Raw genomic sequence first — 19,138 nt, forward strand, 5'->3', positions numbered from 1 at the left:
GAAGTGAAGTCTCTGTCATGAACGACGTTATATAATGAGACTAAAACACTTTGTGGTCTAGTCTTATACAAACTCCTTTGTATAAGACGCCCTGTCACACCCCTCCTTAGCCTTAGCCCCTAAGACCTGGAAGAGAGCGTGAGGGTACACTAGTAGTATTCCAAGACAACATTTAAATTTAACATTTCCCCTCTTATCTATTAAATATTTTAACATGTTTACAATAATCTACCTAACTTTCATACACATAGTTCAATTTTCTATATTCTTTATTACATGATCCGAGCCGTGCCCTGAGAATTTACCAAGTCCTGGTGTGTTGGTGGTTAGTAGACTCATTCCTGAATGCTCCGCTTTGCTACCTGGGGGGGGGAGGGGATATAAGAAAACATTTGGAAGAGTGTGAGCTACTAAGCCTAGTGAGTGGTTCTTTTAGAATAATAATCACTTTGCAAAACATATTTTTGGGAAATCAATCACATAATCTATATATGATCATGTGTACATTCATTCAATTATCATCCTCCAGTTCCATGCTCTACTTGGCATGTTCATATCATGGATATATTATCAATCATAACAACTTGTTATGGAAACTTTCCTATAACCCACTTTTTCCGTCAATGTACACATCGACAATTCCTTTCTCGCTAGTCATGCTTAGGTAACTTGACTATATTTTCCGTCGGTCGTCATCGACTATTATTTCCCACCGACCAAGGACGGCTATATTTTCCCGCCAAACACCTTTTATTAAGCATGCTAACTTATGTAATCTGGGTATAATCTCAGTTTCCATAGCAATTTCACAAGCAATATCATGGCAACAACATAACATCATAAGCATGCATTTGGCACTTACATATGCATTTATCCACATATCAACGCATAAAACTAAGCAAACACTCACCGTAAGCAAATTTTCCCACCAAAATCACCTTGAGAATACCTTCCTGAGAATTCCTCCATATCAATGGAAGTTCCTCAATTAATACTTGTTATATCAATAAATAATGTCAAACTAGCCAAAATACCATTATATAATGAAAATACCAGTAGCCATATATTTCTCAATTTATGAAGAATATTTAGCCAAAATACCATTATATAATGAAAATACCAGCTTACTCTACTCCAATTTAGCCAAAAAATAATATATTTCTCAATTTATGAAGAATATTTGAAGGCAAAAAAGGTTTGTTTGGCAATTCATACTAAATTTTCGTATGTCAAATGTACTTTTTCCGTGAAAGAGTTTTAAGAGTTTTAGCGTGTGTTTGGATTACATTTTTAAGTGTTTAATTTAAAAAATAAGTCATTTTGAAAGAAATGGGAATTTGACAACTATTCAAAATAGCTTTTCAAGTGTATTTTAATCATTTTTTTATTAAAAAAGTTTAGATAAATATGAGTCTTTTGAATTTTTTTTTCTTAAGTCAATCCAAAAGAGTCCTAAATTGTTTACCTTTACGTTTCTTGTTTATGAATTATGATACTCTCATATAGCAATACTTTGACAATACAAGAGGGGAAAGTACGGCATTTTCATGCAATCAAGAAAGAGGTTTGCAAAAGTTAGCATCAATTTTGACACTTTTAGTGTATGTTAGGGAGTGCTTTTGAAATTATTAAAATCATTTTTATCCTATTCAAAAGCACTTCTAAATGTGTCTTTAATCACCCAAATATAATCTAATATTTGATTCTAGATTTTTAAACTCAATTTTTATGCCATCAAAATTGGTTTTTCAATGATTAAATTTATCTTTCAGAGTGATTTTGAAAATAACAAAAATGATATTAACCCTTTCAAATCAATCTTAAACATATGTTTAATGATGTTTAAAATAGGTTGTTAATCGATGACTATTGTGCATTTAGAATTGATGTTTTGGTTACCAAATGTGATATTAATGGGGAGGGCCTTTCCTTGATTAAGGAACCAAAAAAATTATAAATATACATATGCAAATTCAACAACTTTTCACAACAATATATGAATGTGAGTGTAAATTCAATATTTGTTATCTTCTCTTTTCATGGAACTCATTTTTCTCTTTTAGAGAAGTTACTTTCTCTTCTTTCTTTACTTTTTACATTTATCGAAAAACTCCTATCTTTTCTATATCCCAAATACAAATTTATTACCTTCAACATAATAACTTCATTGAGCGGATCAAATGGCCCAAGATTCTAGTCAATGGAAAATTTCAAATTTGGGATGAGAATTGCCATAGCTGCGTTTTGGTCCACCAAAAATCTGCCCATTGCACTTAATTGCCATGGTTTTGGTCCATTGCCTCGGTAGGGGGCCTGGGATTTCTCGTGTCATTATACTAGAAGCCGATTTTGTTACATTATGTGAAGAAATTACTAATATAAAAACATCTTCAAGTTGAGGGGGCACATCCCCACCTGATCAAAACTAATAAAAAAGAAAGCAACCAATTGCAGTTGCAACTTTCAGGCAACTGATTTCCAACTCAAAGCTTCTCTTCCAACTATAAACAAATAACAAGATGAAGCAAACAAGAACAGTGATAACACCAATACCAACTTTTTTTTTATACATCACTAAAATTTACACATCTCAAAGATGGTTGCTATACACATAAATATCTAAAATTGGTCAAACACTTCCACATAATTTGAAACAAACTCCATGTGAACTAATCTTGCACCTACCATTGCCACTTTTACGAGCAATGTTCAAACATGAAGCATATAAAACAGCCATATACACACCTTCTCTGCTTGCCAGTACAAGTTTCAACTTCAGTTCAAATCAACTTGAAGTTTGATGGACATATACAAAAGAGTAAGAACAGCCCCTTGAGGAAGTGGCGCATATCTTGCAAGATTTGTTCCCACCCACATAGCCACTACCACAACAGCAACTACACTGCTGCTACTTTTCCCACACACCCAGCTTGCAAATGAGAGGCATATAGCTAGTAAAACACCTGCCCTTCCACCCAAAAGCCATGCAATAACGTAGCCGATCTTATATCCTGAATCCAACTTCCTGTCGAGCAATGCCACCAGGCTGCTAAAGGTGAGGGACAATCGGGAGCCGAACATTTGTAGTAAAAATAAAGACAGAAATGTCGATTTCAGTACTTCTAGGAAGGGGCTTCTAAGTTGGCTGCTGCTTCCTTCCTCCTCATCTTCATCAATGTGAGAAGAATCCTCTCGAAATCTATAATATTTATTATATCTTTCATACTGTATCTTTTGCTTCAGTTCAGCCCATCTATAGGTTCTTGATCTTTCTTCAAAATCAGGAGTATAATACCACTTTCCTCTATATCGCCTGTTGGTACTTTCTTGAAGTTTCAATGCTCGGTCATACTGAGCTCTCGTCACTTCATTGGCTAATACCTGTTCAGAAAGACATGGAGCGGATGGTCAGGTTTCTGGTTATAAGCCGAAGCATGACATCAAATCTTTTGGTTGACAATCAAAGTTTCCATCTGAAAAGATTTGGGGTGTGTTTGGTAACTTTTCAAGTATTTAAATTTGGAAATAAGTCATTTTAGAAAAAATTGAAGTTTTAGGCAACCACTCAAAATAGCTATTGAAACACCTTCAAAGTGTATTTTGAACAATTTTTATCAAGAGAGTTGACATAAAAGGGACTTCTTTGAAAAACATTTTTTTCTCTAGTCAATCCAAACAAGCCCTTGGTTTCGACCTTAATTTATCGGTATCAAAAAGTGATTTACAGGTTCATAGTGACCCATATGTAATCCAATTTTCCAATAGCCAAAAAACTAAAATCCCAAAGGAAGGGAGAACCACAAGAAATTAAATTCTTGCAACTTACCATCAATAGAAGTAGGAGAAAACAAATATCTTCCACCAGTCAGTGAGTATAACACATTAAAATTTAAGGAAAGTGGAAATTATAAGTCATTCTTACATCAATAAATTATTGAAACTTAACTCATAAACACCAAAGAAACCAAACACTACCACTAATCAGTAAGCACAAGTATGTTTTCTCAACTTAAGAACATATTCTCCTACCGTATAATAATTGGCCATGCCTGCTTTTGACTTCACCAACATTCGTGAATTGTGAAATGAAATAATTTTTTTTACAAAAACGTTATGAAATGAAATTTTAGTATAAAGAATACTCACTCACCTCATATGCATGACGTATGCTCTTGAAGGCATCAGCTGCTCGTGAATCCTTGCTAACATCGGGATGATACTGCAGTTCAAAGTAAAATAACATCAAGTGAGTGGATATCATTAGCATGAACCACATAATATTATTGCACCGATAGTATTAAGGGAGACGTATTGAGAGAAAAATCCTGCAGTCCAATTCTCTAAAACAATTCACAGATAGACTTGATGCAAGATAGTAAGCACAAGAACTATCGTTAAAATTGAAGTTAAAAATCATGAGATAAAACGAAAACAAGAAGAGCACCAGCTGGAACTAAACCCCATTAAAAGGAAAATTTTATAAAAAGAACACCAAAAGCTAGCATTGAGTTTAGCCTTTTCAAGTCATCTTCTCATTTTCTTTTCTAACTTACAAAAACAATTGCAATTCAACACAAATTTCCCGTAATAAAGCTTCAATAAGGTTTTCCCACCCAATCTCCAGCTGCTTCTTTTACTAGTATGGTCCAGCCATCTGTTCAAGGTTGTTTTCTACGAAATCAAGGAAACAGTTGAACAACCTACAGAACAGATCTTGTTCAAGTCAAGTAGTTTCATCAAGGTTGTTTTTTTTATTAAGTGGTTAACCACTCACCCTATATTCATGAGGTTCAGAATAGAATACCAGAATTTTGAGGTAAACTAAAAGTGAAACAAAATATGCATCTAAATATTTCTCATGTCATACACAAAAGCACCAACTTGGAGACAGCCCAGTTTGGGCACTTTCTCCAAGCTTCTCCATTATATTAAAGATTTCAGAAAAAAAAAGCCTAAAAAAACGAATTTGGAACATTCCTATCCAAAAATAAGTTTTCCTCTAAGAATTCATCATTTTATATTATTTTTCTTACCACGAATGTGATTGAGAAATTGCTTAAAGCATCAAAGTCTATTACATCCGTGGTATAAATAGATTCACAGCTTGTTGGTATGCAATTTGGTATTGGTCTCTTGTTTTCAAATTCACTAAATCAAATGAATTTAGAGAGTATTTGTTTGGTGAATTTCCTTTATTAAATTGTTTTGGAATTCTATGTTCAAGACAGTAGAAATTCTGAAAACAAAATGTTTTTTTCCATGTTTAAAATACAAAATTACACTAAAACGAAAATATTGATAAATATGCTATTTCATTTTACAAACTCACTTTATTTTAGTTAAAATTAAACCTGCATAACATAATATATTATAAATTACATAATATTGTGATATCATACAAAATTATTATAAAGTACGTTATTAAATTAATTAATAATAATTTAGTTTGGACCACATATTTAGTTGCTAACTACTACTATATCATTGTTCATAGATATATTGCTAAACATACTTGGAATCATTTTTTAAATTGAGATTTGATTTCTAAATTAGCACGAAGTCCACGTATGTAATTGAAAATAAGCACTAATGTTTTCAAAGCGCAAGCCGCCCTCTAAGGCGATAACCTTTTTAATCACCTCAAGGCAAGATGCAATAAAAAGGCATCGCCTGATTGAAGCAGGACGCACTTAATTGATTCAACACACCCTTTCATAGATGACGGTCTCATACCACTCTTCTCTAGTCCAAGAAATTATAGAGCAAAAAACGACCAAATTCAATAGTTGACACAAAAAATCAAGATAATCCCCATTTAGAGTTACATTGTGAGTCTCTCTCCACCTCATTGTCTCAACAAGACTTTTGGTTTTTTAGCTCTCAAGTCATCAACCACTCTAGCCAATCTTTCACTCCAAGATCACTCTTTTCACTCTTGTAAGGGTTTTTTTTTATATTAGATTGGCGAGGCAAAAATGTTTGGAAGGCCCAAGAAGAGCAATAAGACCCAATACTATGAGATTCTTAGAGTCTTGAAGAATACGTTGTAAGACAATCTACAGAAGACTTATAGAAAGGTCGTTATCAATAACCACTATGATAAGGGTGGTCACCCAAAATTTGAAGCAGTTAGCACACGCTTATGAGGTACTGGGTGATCCAGAGAAATGTGACTGTGAGATATGTTCATTTGGTGAAGGTGTGTTAGGATACCACCTAAAAAGAACAAGTTTTTAAATTTTATTATGATACCACCTAACAAGAAAAGAAATCACAATAATTGACTACAACTAAAAATAACTTCAACTATTTCCTAGATACAAGGAATACTCAAATACTGCAAACACCCAACTTGCTCCTAAGAGCTTGAAAACGACTCACACAAAACCCAAGTTCAGCAAGTGATCATCCATCTTTCTATACCATGCCCTAGGAGCTTGCTTCAAACCCATAGAGAGCCTTCTTCAACAAATAAACCTTCTGCTCTTGTCCTGGTATGATGAATCCGTCTGGTTGCTCAACATAGATCTCTTCTTCTAACACTCCATTTAGGAATGCTGACTTTACATCTAGCTGATACACCTTCCATCCATGCTGGGCTGACACAGCCAGTAACAACCTGATTGTGTCCATTCTTGCAACTGGTGCAAAAGTCTCAGAAAAATCAATTCCTCAAACTTGTGCATACCTTTTTTGATGAAAATGCCCCAACCTCTTGTGCCATAACTCAGTGTCATTTACTTAACACTTGAAAGCTATCTGCTCCTCGAGTGGATCCAACGAGAAGCTCTTGTGCCGCATCTTTATTTTGAACAACTCATTCCCATTGGAATCAGAAATGAGGCACTTTCCTTCTTCAAACAACACTTTGAATCCCTTCTGTACTAATTGACCAATGGTTAACAAGTTTTGATCAATTTTAGGGATAAACAACACTTCAGTAATCAACTTGGTTCCAGCATAGCTCTCTATTGACACTATGCCCTTCCCCCTTTACTTCTAGATACTCACTGTTTCCTATTTTCACCTTTGACTTGAATGACTTATCAAGGTCCTTAAACAACTCTTTGTCACTTGTCATGTGATTGGTACACCCACTATCAACCAACCAACCATCACATTGGGTGACTGATGAGAAACAAGTAGCCACAAAGAGTTGATCTTCTTCTTATTGTACGACAATATGTGCTCCTCCTTGCTGTTGAGTTTTTGCTTCCTTACAGAATCGTTCAATGTGCCCCAATAAATGACATCTTCTACACTTCACATCTGGCCTTCTCCAGCATCTGAGATGTGGATGATTCTGCTTCCCACAGTTCTTGCATGTACTATCAGCATCTTTTGCAGCAGACTCTGAGCTATTGCTGCCACTTCCCTTCTTCTCTCTTCCACCTTCTCCCTTCTGCACTCTAGCTTTTAATGCCCCCTCAATGCTTCCTTCTTGTCTTATCAACCTCCTTTGCTTTTGTGCTTGCAAAGCACTAACCACTTCTATCACCTTGAGTTTTGAGAGGTCTTTAGTATTTTCTAAGGAAGCAATGGTTGCTTCATATCTCTCAAGTACTAAAACTAGAATCTTCTGAACCAATCTATTATCAGATAAATTGGTTCCTAATGCTTTTGCCTTGTTAGCAATCCCAATCAACTTATCTGAGTGCTCTTTAATGGACTCAGAATCCTTCATTTGCATTCTCTCAAATTCTCGCACCAAGTTCAACACTTCCATGCCTTTAATCCTCTCATCACCTTCATACTCACTTTTGAGGAACTCCCACATCTCCTTTGCCGACTCCAAGGCCATAATTCTGTTGGATATGGCGGGAGACACAACTGCATATAGGCAAGCTCGAGCTTTTGCCTTCCTGGTGACCCTCTCCTTGTGAGTCTTGATCTGATGTATTGTTGGGTTATCAGGAAGTGGAGCAATCTCATAGTCTTACTCAATTGCTTCCCAATAATCACAACCCTCCATGTAGGCTTACATTCTGATAGCCATGCCTGGTAGTTTTTACCATCAAACACAGGTGGAGCCAATGAAGAAAGACTGTTTGATCCTAATTCCATCCCTAACAACTCTCATAGGTGTATCACTCAGTTTCTCTCGGAGATATTTCACTGATTGTCACTCACAGATCCCTTAAGAATTGAGGGCTCTGATACCATTGTTGTTCTAACTAATGAGAGGGAAATGAGAAAAATGGGAAGTGGATGAATTTCATTCTAGAAAACTCCATATAAATACATATCTTGAATCTAAAAATAGATTTCACAATGTTAGCAACTAATCCCACTAACTCTACAAGAATATGAACTTAGACTTGACTACAACTAAAAATAACTTCAACTATTTCCTAGAAACTAGGAATTGACTAAACCAACTCAAAAACTAATTTGCAGTTTTGAGTTACTAACAAAAAATGATATATTCCTCTAAGATCCCGAACTCCCCTTATTTATAATCAAGTCACCTTTAACTAATTACCCATATGTCCCTACTACTATCCTACTTATATTACCAATACACCTTCCATTAGTACTCTCACATGATGTCCTCAAGGAAGGATGGGGTGGTGGTGGTCAATGGTCATAATCCATTAGACATATTCCAGACTTTCTTTGGTGGAAGCAGCAGAGGCCGAAGGAACAGAAAAGGAGAGGATCTCTTCAATGGAACTTCAAAGAAGCTCTCTCTTTCTCTTCAATGGAACTTCAAAGAAGCTCTCTCTTTTACGCAACATAATTTACTCGAAGTGCAAGGGTAAGGGCTCTAAAATCTGGTGCTTCAGTGAAATGTCCTAGCTATCAAGGATCTAGCATGATAGTTTCCATCAAACACCATGGCCCCTCTATGATACAACAAACCCAACATCCTTGTAATGAATGAAACAAAGTTACCTTGCGAGCAAGCAGACGAAAAGCTTTCTTGATCTCATTGGAGGAAGCAGCACGAGCGACACCGAGTAGCTCGTAATGGTTGCGGTCGCCGTCAATGGCCGCGGACCAAGAACAGACGATGGAATTGGATCGAGGAAGGGGAATGGTTGATTTGGAAATGAGGTTGCAGGAGTAAGTCCGGCGAAGGGAATCGGCGATGAGGGAGGAGTAGAAACCGATGGCAGAGGAGGAAGAAGAAATGGGGATGGGGATCGGCCCCAATAGCAAATGCGCCTGCATTACTCTTCTGGTTCATTCATGGAGGCTGTAAGCAAACGGTGTTTGTGGTCTACGGGATCAGAGAGGGTCAGAAGCTGCGAACCTCACCTACAGTGCACGGAATCTGTCGCTACGGAATTTCCGAATATATTTTGGATATTTCTTTAATAGGCTAAGTTATAAAAAATTGTCCAAAAGCCATCTGTCAAAAATACTTTAAAAACTTTTAAAAGCTATAAAAATACTTATAAACTTCTAAAAAGAGTTTAAAAATAGTTTTAGATCAAACTAGGGATGACAACGGGGTTGGGAATAGACTCTTGTCTCCGTTTTCGTGGAGATTTTTAACTTTCGTCCCGCCCGTTTCCCTATTTTAGGGAGTTGGGGTTGGAGAATTCCCGTTCGGGGATTCGGGTCCCCGTAAGAAAAAAATCTTTGTTTTTATTTTATTATTTTTGTTTTTTAAAATTAACTAAATTTTATATTTTATAACTAATTTGCACATTATTATTATTATTATATATAAATATTAACAATTAAAACAAATTGGGGCGAGGACGGGGATCGGGTTCGAGGTCGGGGATCCCCTCCCCATTTTAGGGAGTTGGGGTTGGAGAATTCCCGTTCGGGGATTCGGGTCCCCGTAAGAAAAAAATCTTTGTTTTTATTTTATTATTTTTGTTTTTTAAAATTAACTAAATTTTATATTTTATAACTAATTTGCACATTATTATTATTATTATATATAAATATTAACAATTAAAACAAATTGGGGCGAGGACGGGGATCGGGTTCGAGGTCGGGGATCCCCTCCCCATCCCCGATCAGGGACCCGATTTAAATCTCCGGTTTAACCCCTATTCCCGATCAAACCAAGGATTTCCTACCTCGATCGGGTCGGGGCCCGTGGGGACCCGACCACGCGGGGAATTTTTCCATCCCTAGATGAAACTGTTAATGCTTTGAACAAAAAAAATACTCTTGAACTTTCAAAAGTTTCAAAATTATCCTTAAACTTAAAGAAAGTACAAAAATACTTTTATTGTTAATATATAAATTGAAATCCTAGATACCTCTTATAAAAATATCTCTAAATTTTCAAAAACTTCATTAGTACTCTTAGCTTAAAAAAAGGTTAAAAATGTTTTTACCGTTTATCTACACTATCCCATCACCTCCATCTTCCATTTCCTCTCTCTCCCTACTTCAATTTATGACTTAATATTCTCTATTTTCTCTATTTTCTCTATTTTTTTCTCCCCTCCTACTCTAAAAAAAATGCATTCTTCAATGAAGGTATATATATTTTGACAAAGCAAGAGAAAAATGAAAGCACCAAATGGACCTTTGGACTTCGATGTTTTAACAAGATTATACATTTGTAGTTGAGTGTGTTAATAGTTTTGTCATTTTATATTTGACCATTTATGATTTTGGTAAGTTTTAAAGAAAGATTTTGATTTTAATAATTTGTGAGATTTTATGTTTTAACTTAAGCTTTTATTTTATATTTTGGTGTAAGAAAATGTTGGGATTTACGTCTCAAATCTCTTAGTCTATGAATTTTTAAACAAATTATTGAATAAACAAAGTATTGTTTATTTTCAAATAAATAAAGTGTTATTTGTTATTTGCCTAACTCAAATCCAATAAACTAAGATCCAAGATTATTTGATGTAACTTAAATAGTATGTGGTTGACATGCAAGTGAATTGTGTTCAAATAATAATCTAAAAGGTCTATAGTACATAGATAAAGTTGAATGTCTTATCCTGGTAACACCATGAATACTTTGTAAGTATTGCAAATATTATAAGTTTACAAGCGATTTGATCCAAATTGTTCATGTGGAGACATGTGAGTGAGGTATCCTATAAAATAAGTTTGTATATGACCGGACCACGAAAAATATAATCTCTTTTTGTAACACCACTAATTAAAGAGATTAATATTTCAAACGATAACCTTGTAACTCAATCTCAATCCTAAGTGAGTTATGAACTCTTGCACATGAGGATTGCCATTTGATTTGTATGGGTAAGAGTGACACTAGCTGTCGACTCAATAAGCTAGATGAGTTATTCCCTTAAGTACTGACTTTGGGACTCGAACAATGAGGTCTCACCCTTTCATTGGCCGGATAGAGACTTGGTTTATGGTAGAACAATAAACATATTGTTCATTGGAGAATCAATGGTAATTAAGGAGCAAGAGGTAATTATAGGGGTAAAATGGTAATTTGACCCCATTGTAATTACGAAGAACTTGTGAAGGATTGACTTACGTGTAATGTTAAATCGATGGATACATAATTTTTTTACAGTTCATAAGAGTGCAACTATGAATTTTTAATAGATGCCCCATAGTTAATGAATGTTGATTATTTTAATTAAAGAGTTTAATTAATTAATCTCGTATCATTGGAGCTTATAATTGTAGGTCCATTTGGTCCCTTTGTTAGCTCACAACGGATTAAACAAGAATATTTAGTTTAAAGTGTTCAAATTAACTTTAAAGAAATTTCTGTTGATTGTACATGATGCAATTAATATACTGCATATAGATAAATTATAATATAAAGTTAATTCTGAATTAGATTCAAATTTAAACTCTATAATATAAGAGTATTAATATTTGAATAAGATTTAAATATTAAATTAATGTGAATAAGAATCATATTAAAACTATAGGTTCAAATTAATGTGAATGAGATTTATATTAAAACTATAGGTTATGAGGGAATATGTATCTTAGAATATGATTCATATATACATTAAATTAAATATATGATATTCAATAGATTAATTAAATTACATATAATTATTTGATTAAATAACTCCTCTACAATTGCAGGGGGTGGTGAGTGGGGAGGGGAGTTATAACTTCGAACCTATCTTCTTAAGGGGGAATTCTGCATTCTTGTAGAGACTGCCTTTTGGAGAACACAAAAACAAAAACTCGCAAAATATTCTCTCTAAAAAAAACTCTTTTGTTGGTTTTTTGACCCTTAATCTCAAATTTAATTAATGTTAATTAATTAATTAATCAATGTTTTGATGATAACGAATTTGCTTTTGTTTATTAACAATTTGAGTAAAATCTTGAGTTGATGACGTGACAGAATTTTTCTCAACAAAGTGTACCAATTAAAATGTCCTACTTGGAGGAGGAATGACACATGGTGTGCTTTTGATTTTTAGATTGATTTTAAAAAGAAAATGAATTTAATATTGTTTTATGTTTGTGTCTAACGACTAGTTTTAGACAACGGATGAACTTTTGTTTTTTATTAGATTTTTAAAAAGAAAATGAATTTAATATTATTTTTTGTTTGTATCTAACAACTAGTTATTTAAAAAATAAAAAATTTTCACCATTGATTTTTTTTTTTAGAAATTTATACAAGATAATACAATCAAATAAATAATCTAAAAATGTAGTACATCTTTAAAATATTTAAAAATATGACAACTATTGACCGGTCAACTTATAAATTTTTTTTAAAATTCCAAGTCTATCCTCAGTTTTATGCATTTCCATGTTATTTACGTTTCCTTTTTTATTTTTCCCTTTTCTCTCTGTGGTCACCCTGCGTCTTCCCTTTTATTTCCTTTTTCCGTTCGATTTAGTATCTCCCTTTAATCTTCGATTCAGTTTCAAGATTTGCATCTTGTGTTTCTTCGATTGTGAGTTTGTTTTCCTTTTCTCCCTCGCATCTTGGATTGTGAGTTGGTTTACTTTTTGCATTCCTTTATTATTTTTTTTTTTTAAATTTCTTCAGCTCATTTACTCATTTATTTATTATTATTATTATTTTTTTGTTTTCTTGAAGCTCCCTGTAAACAAAGTGAATTGTGAGGAGAGTTTGTTGTGCTTTCATGAAGTTTTTCTTTCTTCATTGCGTTCTTCACTCTTTTCTTTGGCATTTTGAGATCTGATTAATTAATTAAGAAGGCGATTTTTGATATTTGTATAATATTTGTAGAAACATATTAGTGTGTTTTGATGTTTGATATTTGATATTTTTAGGTTTGATATTACGGCTAGCTTAGCTTTTTATTTGTCATTTATAATTTTATGCAATTTTCGCTGTATTAAACTTAGGGTTTAGAAGATGCTATCGTTGACAGGAACATATTAGTGATAGCCATATATTGGCTATCAGTGGTTATCATTGATAAAATATATGCCATTATTATCATTTTTTATGTGTTTATTGTTTCTTATTGATATCCATTGAAAGACATGCCTAGTTATAGATTGGTACCAGTCATAGTGATAGACCTTTGATAAATTTCAGAACCTATTGATATTGTTATTCATGAGATTTTGTTTTACTTTCGCAGAAATTTTAAAATATGGTTTTTCCAATAGTTGTTTTTCATAGTGGAATATAGAATAAAAAACATTGTTATGTGAATTACAAGACTATTGGAGTTTTAGTAGATGATACGATGATTTTTAAAGATTTTGTGGGTTTAATAGTGAATGAGATTTGTTTGAATGCATATACTTCTTCTTTATAACTATCAACTTTATTAAATTTTGTTATGAATGAAGATCAAAATGTAGTTGAAATTCGAGAAGATAAGGATATAGCTTAGGTTTTGGCTTTAGTTAAGGAACACAATATAAGACATCCTTTGGTTGCTCATGTCACTAGTTTGTATTTGGAAGTGTCTTCTAATGTTGTTTCTAGTGAAGCTAAGAAGTATCTGTCTGTTGTTCCTTCTTTTACATCTATGATAGATGGTGGCGATTTCCAAGTGATTATGGTTATACATATTGCTTGTGATTTGAAAGAAAAGGATGTGTTTGCTAGTAAAGAGATTTTAACAAATTGTTTTTACTTGATAGCAGTCAAGAATAATCTCATTTTTGAACAATACAAAACTGAACAATGTGCATTTTGAATAAAAATGTCTTGTAAAAGTATAAGCATAAACATAACAATCTAATTTCAAATAGAATCATAAGCATAACAATCCATTGTCAAACAAAAGCCTATCTATTGTGAAACAAATACCTAATTATTACATGTGATCAAAGTTGTGATGTTTTGAAATTAAAGCTTGGATTGTCATCCTTCCACCTTGGAGAATGCCTTGTAGCTTTGTTTGAAAACATATTTGGAGACACTTTTTTTTGTCATTTTTTTTTCTGATTTTTTGCATTCTCCAAAAATTTCTAGGTTGGTTTTGTTTATCTCTCCTGCCTTTTCTCAACAAGTTCATCCATATTTTCAACTACAACCTTTGATCTATACTTTTTTGGACTCTTTTGAAAAGTCTTTTCAACAACCTGAAATCATGAAATAAAAAACAACATGACATCTATCAATATGCTATCAATAAAGTAAATAAAGCTTCCTATCATTTAACTATCAGTGATAGAAGCTACTAATGATAGTATGTTATTAGTGATGTTAGCTACCACCGATAGCATGTTAATCCTACACTTTAAAACATCAATCAATCAATACTTATCTTCTTTTTATCATTCCTTTTTTGGTTATATGTTTTTCATCTACGTTCTCTTCCTCTTCCTTATCTTTATTTTTCTTCTTCTTTATCTTTATTTTTCTCTTCTTTATCTTTCTCTTCATCTGTAAGATCTTTCTCTTTATCTTACACTTCTACACTTTCATTATCTTGTTTCTGTTGGTCATTTTCTTCAGTCTCCTTATCTTCAATTTCTTGAGCTTCCTTGTCCTCAACAGTTTCACTTCAGTCTGCATGCATATATCATTTATGTTATTATACTTCTTTATACAAAGAAAAAAAAAACTCACAAATTTGACCTTTTTGCCTCCAACATCTATAAGTTCCAAACTTGCATCTAAAAGCTTCAAACCAGATGATTGTGATTTGTTCTTCTCAGGTGACTCTTGAGACTGTTTTTCACCACTTTTTTATTTTTGTGGAAGTCTATCATTGATAGCTTCTTTTATGTGGCCCAATATATCAAGAATCTCCTTATGTTTTTCATGAATGTCTTTCTTAATGTCTCTTAATGTCTTCTTCTCCTTGTTTTAGCTCTTCAATACCTTCTCGTAGTGAAGTTATTTTTCTTCTGATTGATATTTCTTTCCCTTCTTTTTTCTTTTCCATCTATATCTTCTTTCTTGATAGCTTCGCAAAATATGCATAGTAGTTTGATTGTAATTCTTCTTCAGTTGGAAGCAATGAAGCAACAGAAAACTAAAAGATAAATGAAGATGTTAGTAATACTATCACTACCCGATGACATGTTTATAGAAACTATCACTGATTTCAAGCTATCATTGATAACATGTTATCAATGATAGAAGTAATCACCGATAGCTTTAAATCATGATAAGAGCTATCATTGATAACATGCTAATGATAAATAAATAAACAACAATGATAAAAGACTTACATTAGTGCCTTTAAAGATATTGTTATTGATGTGTTGTCAATTTTGCGGTTCTTGTGATTCCCATTGAACAATTCTTGGCTATCACTTTTTATTCTTCTTGCAAATCCAAAAGTAAGGTTGGATAGTCTTGGTATCACCTCAAAAGCCCAACAAACCAAGGCAAGTGGAAATGCTTGGAGAAAAATTGAAGATGGCTTATTGATGACACCATTCTTAAAAAATTCTATAGTAAGTTCGAAAGACATCCTCCCCCATGGTTAATATCTAAATTTTTCTCTTCATCATCTAACATCTTTAGATGTTTCCAACTTACTTTATTATGTCCTTCTGTAGGAATTAGGAAGCTCTCTAAAAAATACAAGTTGACAAGTTTGACGTTTAGATCAATAGGTATATTGAGGTAGGTTGAATCTCTCTCCTTATAATTCTCATATTGATCTTGAAGAAGAAGTTTCTAACTGTGTTGTCCATTGCTTCGTTTTCACTATAAAAATCATCTAAAGGGTAGTCATCATAATTCAAACCCGTTACTAAACAAAATTCTTTGAGGCCAAATTCTAACATGTGTCCTTCTATATTAAAGGCCAAGATATTTTGTTTTGTAGTTGTACATGAAGGAAATCAGAAACGAGATTTCCATGAGTAGCGGAACAAGACTATTCCAAATTATAATCATGAATGAACAATACATTTACAGTCGACTTCAAACAAATGGTTATACAATTCATACAAAGAAATTACAGCATGAATAAACTCAAATGTATAAAGAGATCAAACTCTACGCACAAAGGCAGAAGTGTCTCTATGCTCCGTTGCACATGAACGCTCGAACAACAGCAGTCATGAATGTCCGATCTACATGACCGCAACACCGCACGAATACAGCACAAACACTTCACGCTCGTCCTCAACGATCTACTCAGTCACGAACTCCTCCACAACACGAATGACCTCCACAGCACTGATGACGGGCAGAAATGCATGTCATTATAGGCCTTTTATTTAGAATTATGAGGGTTGTTAAGTAGAATATGTGGCGATTATGTTAGGAATTCATGAGAAAACGAGTTCGTGTCGATCGACATAACGAGTTCGTGTCGATCGACATTAAGAATCTTGGCTAACCCACTATTATGCGTTATTATGCGTTCAATTGTCTATCTTTGTAGCTAACGCAGGAAGCAGACGCATACGCGGAAGCTAGGCTATCGCAAAGACGACCGCATGCAGGGAATCTCTCTATCGTAGAGGCGAACGCATACATTTAACGCGTGGATGTTGCAGCCATCAACCGTATGCGTCCATCGCATAGAAGTTGCGGCCGCCAAGCAAATGCGGTCATCGCAGAGAAGTTGCAGCCATCAAGCGAATGCGGTCATCGCAGAAAGATTGCGGCTACATAATGATAACCATAATAGAGGGATGAACGCAAGGTTGGTGGAATGCAAACATGAACGCATACCTCAGGAGAATCAAAAGATGATGCTGACATTTCACCTACCACACCGTTAGCAGCAGAGATTTAGAAAATGACCATCGCATTGTGAGTGTCAGATTAAAAGTAGGTCCATTAATGCTGCCAGCGATCAAGCTTTATAAATTGAATTCGTTGAGTAGAATTTCAAATTATCCAAGTTTCTACCTTCGGGTAAATCCTTGTGATCCAGACGAAAGCGTGAGAAGATAGCTTGAGAGTTATTCTTCCCTTTCAATCATTCCAAATGACGACTGAAATCTTCGCTGGAGTTAGAGCTCGAGAGAGTCTACTCCACCGCCCATCCATGGCACCATTGGCAGCCTTGACACACATCTGCTGGAAGCAAGACATTGCTTCCAGCTGGCCCTCCATCTTTTTTTTTTCCTTGTATTGTATTGTATTACATTTTGGCTTAAGGAATTAATACATTTTGTGATTAGTGCATTTCTATATTTTCCTTCGACTCCATCTCCATCTTCATTTACTTAGCATCCTTAACTTTCATTGCATCACTTAGTGGGACTGTTAGAGTATCGCATACTTAATCATGTGGCATAGGAATATGAAGCATGTAGCAAACCACCAGGAGGTGTGCGTTGCGCGAGTGTTGTGAGAAAACCTTATTTGCTTAGTGTGAAGCTGTAGCAATGCTTGTTTATAAGCGGACGCAATGCTTGTCTATGAGTAAAGTTAGCAACAACTAACTACTCGAGAGGGTAAGTGGTTGGTTGTATTAAGCAATGTAAGCAAGTGTTCACTAGGAATAGGAATAATCTTACATCAACCAGGTTTATGCGATTACCTTGTCTTATGAATGCATCATTCATCATTTAGGCATACTTGGGAGAGTAGTCTAAAAATAAAATCTAAGTCTCAGGAGAGCGGATTGGATCGCATATGGAAGAATGGGGAACTTAGAGATAAGCTCCGTTTGCTATTACATAGCGTATGCACCCTACAGATAGAATATTGCATGCTTCCAGAAGTAGGATACGGTGGTATGTGGTCATCTCGCTTATGTGTGAGAGCACGTGAGCGGGTTATGGAGGCTTAGAAATAGGCTTCTCGACACTATCGCATATACATCGTATGCGCCCTAGAATTAGGTACAAGTGTGTGTAGCATGATCGCATAGCTTACGTTGGCTGGGGTTGCCCTTGCGGTCAAGCTTAGTGTTACAGTGAAAATATCCTTACATTTTATCTATTTTTCCATGCATTTTACTACGCGTCAATAGTTGCCGTGTCTCTGCCTCTCATTCATATTTCCACTGCTTTGTCTGTTAGTTAGGAGTAGGAGTAGTGCTTAGTTTATCACCCTCATCATTCTTTTATTTATCCGCCGCAAACACATCACCGCATACCCTTTAGCTACAAGTCCCTGTGTTCGACCTCGGATCATCCGAGAAACTTGCGTTCTCGTTATACTTGGCAAGAGCGCAAGAAAACTTGTGGCAGGAATGCATGGTCATTCCATATGAGATCAACACATACATTCCATTCCAACGCATGACCACCGACGCATGAAAACCAAAGCATAACCTAAGACATGCATCACATATTGCGTTCAACCAAATTTACGTCACCACGAATGGCCTCCAGAAAATCTCGATGGTGTCGAGTTGAGTATGACACCACCAACAAGACTACCTTGGTATGCTCGGTGTGAGAATCCAGAGGGTGGGCTCTGTTCGGACTTAGTATGAGGCAAACAAAGGAGGAAAACACCGATCGTGTACACGACGAGTGGGTAAGTGGGAGATGGCGGAGACCTATCGTATAGATCGATGCCCAATCATTTAGATAAAGCTAAGTGATCGTCTAGTAAAAGCTATGCGATCGTTTAACTCATCGTTTAGCTCGGTCTGCCGCCTACAGACTCTACACGATCATTTACCTTGGGCCAGCAATCGTGTAGCAAAACTATGCAATCGTTTAGCTCTACTCTGGATGATCGTTTAGCTTGCCTAGTCATTGTTTAGTAAATCCGAATTTACTTGACAACTTCGTGAGTTTCTTTTGCGCGGAGAGAAAACTCAAAACATTTTCAATCTTTTGTAAAAACTTCTTTTTGAAAATAGAAAACCACTTTCCTTTTAAACTCATGGTT

At 34.7% G+C, this 19,138-nt stretch overlaps 1 protein-coding gene across 1 annotated transcript; it reads right to left on the reverse strand.

The window, feature by feature from the left end:
* Window positions 1–2,541: 2,541 nt before the first annotated feature.
* On the reverse strand, window positions 2,542–9,342 carry LOC120091928 (Chaperone DnaJ-domain superfamily protein). Its single transcript, XM_039050097.2, has 3 exons — window positions 8,896–9,342; window positions 4,151–4,219; window positions 2,542–3,381 (listed from the first exon to the last, which is right to left on the reverse strand). Exons 1-3 carry the CDS (start codon window positions 9,172–9,174, stop codon window positions 2,776–2,778), a joined length of 954 nt encoding a protein of 317 aa, XP_038906025.1. The 5' UTR covers window positions 9,175–9,342; the 3' UTR covers window positions 2,542–2,775.
* Window positions 9,343–19,138: the final 9,796 nt, after the last annotated feature.

Source organism: Benincasa hispida, chromosome 11, assembly GCF_027475165.1.
Source record: "Benincasa hispida cultivar pf3 chromosome 11, pf3_genome.v1.1, whole genome shotgun sequence".
NCBI lineage: Eukaryota > Viridiplantae > Streptophyta > Magnoliopsida > Cucurbitales > Cucurbitaceae > Benincasa > Benincasa hispida.

Excerpts from the sequence above, each read along its gene's own strand:
- LOC120091928 (XM_039050097.2), bottom strand. The coding sequence starts at position 9,174 with ATGCAGGCGCATTTGCTATTGGGGCCGATCCCCATCCCCATTTCTTCT. Across the intron at positions 4,220-8,895 it reads TTCGTCTGCTTGCTCGCAAG|TATCATCCCGATGTTAGCAA; the intron begins GTAACTTTGTTT and ends TTTGAACTGCAG. Across the intron at positions 3,382-4,150 it reads GCATACGTCATGCATATGAG|GTATTAGCCAATGAAGTGAC; the intron begins GTGAGTGAGTAT and ends CTTTCTGAACAG.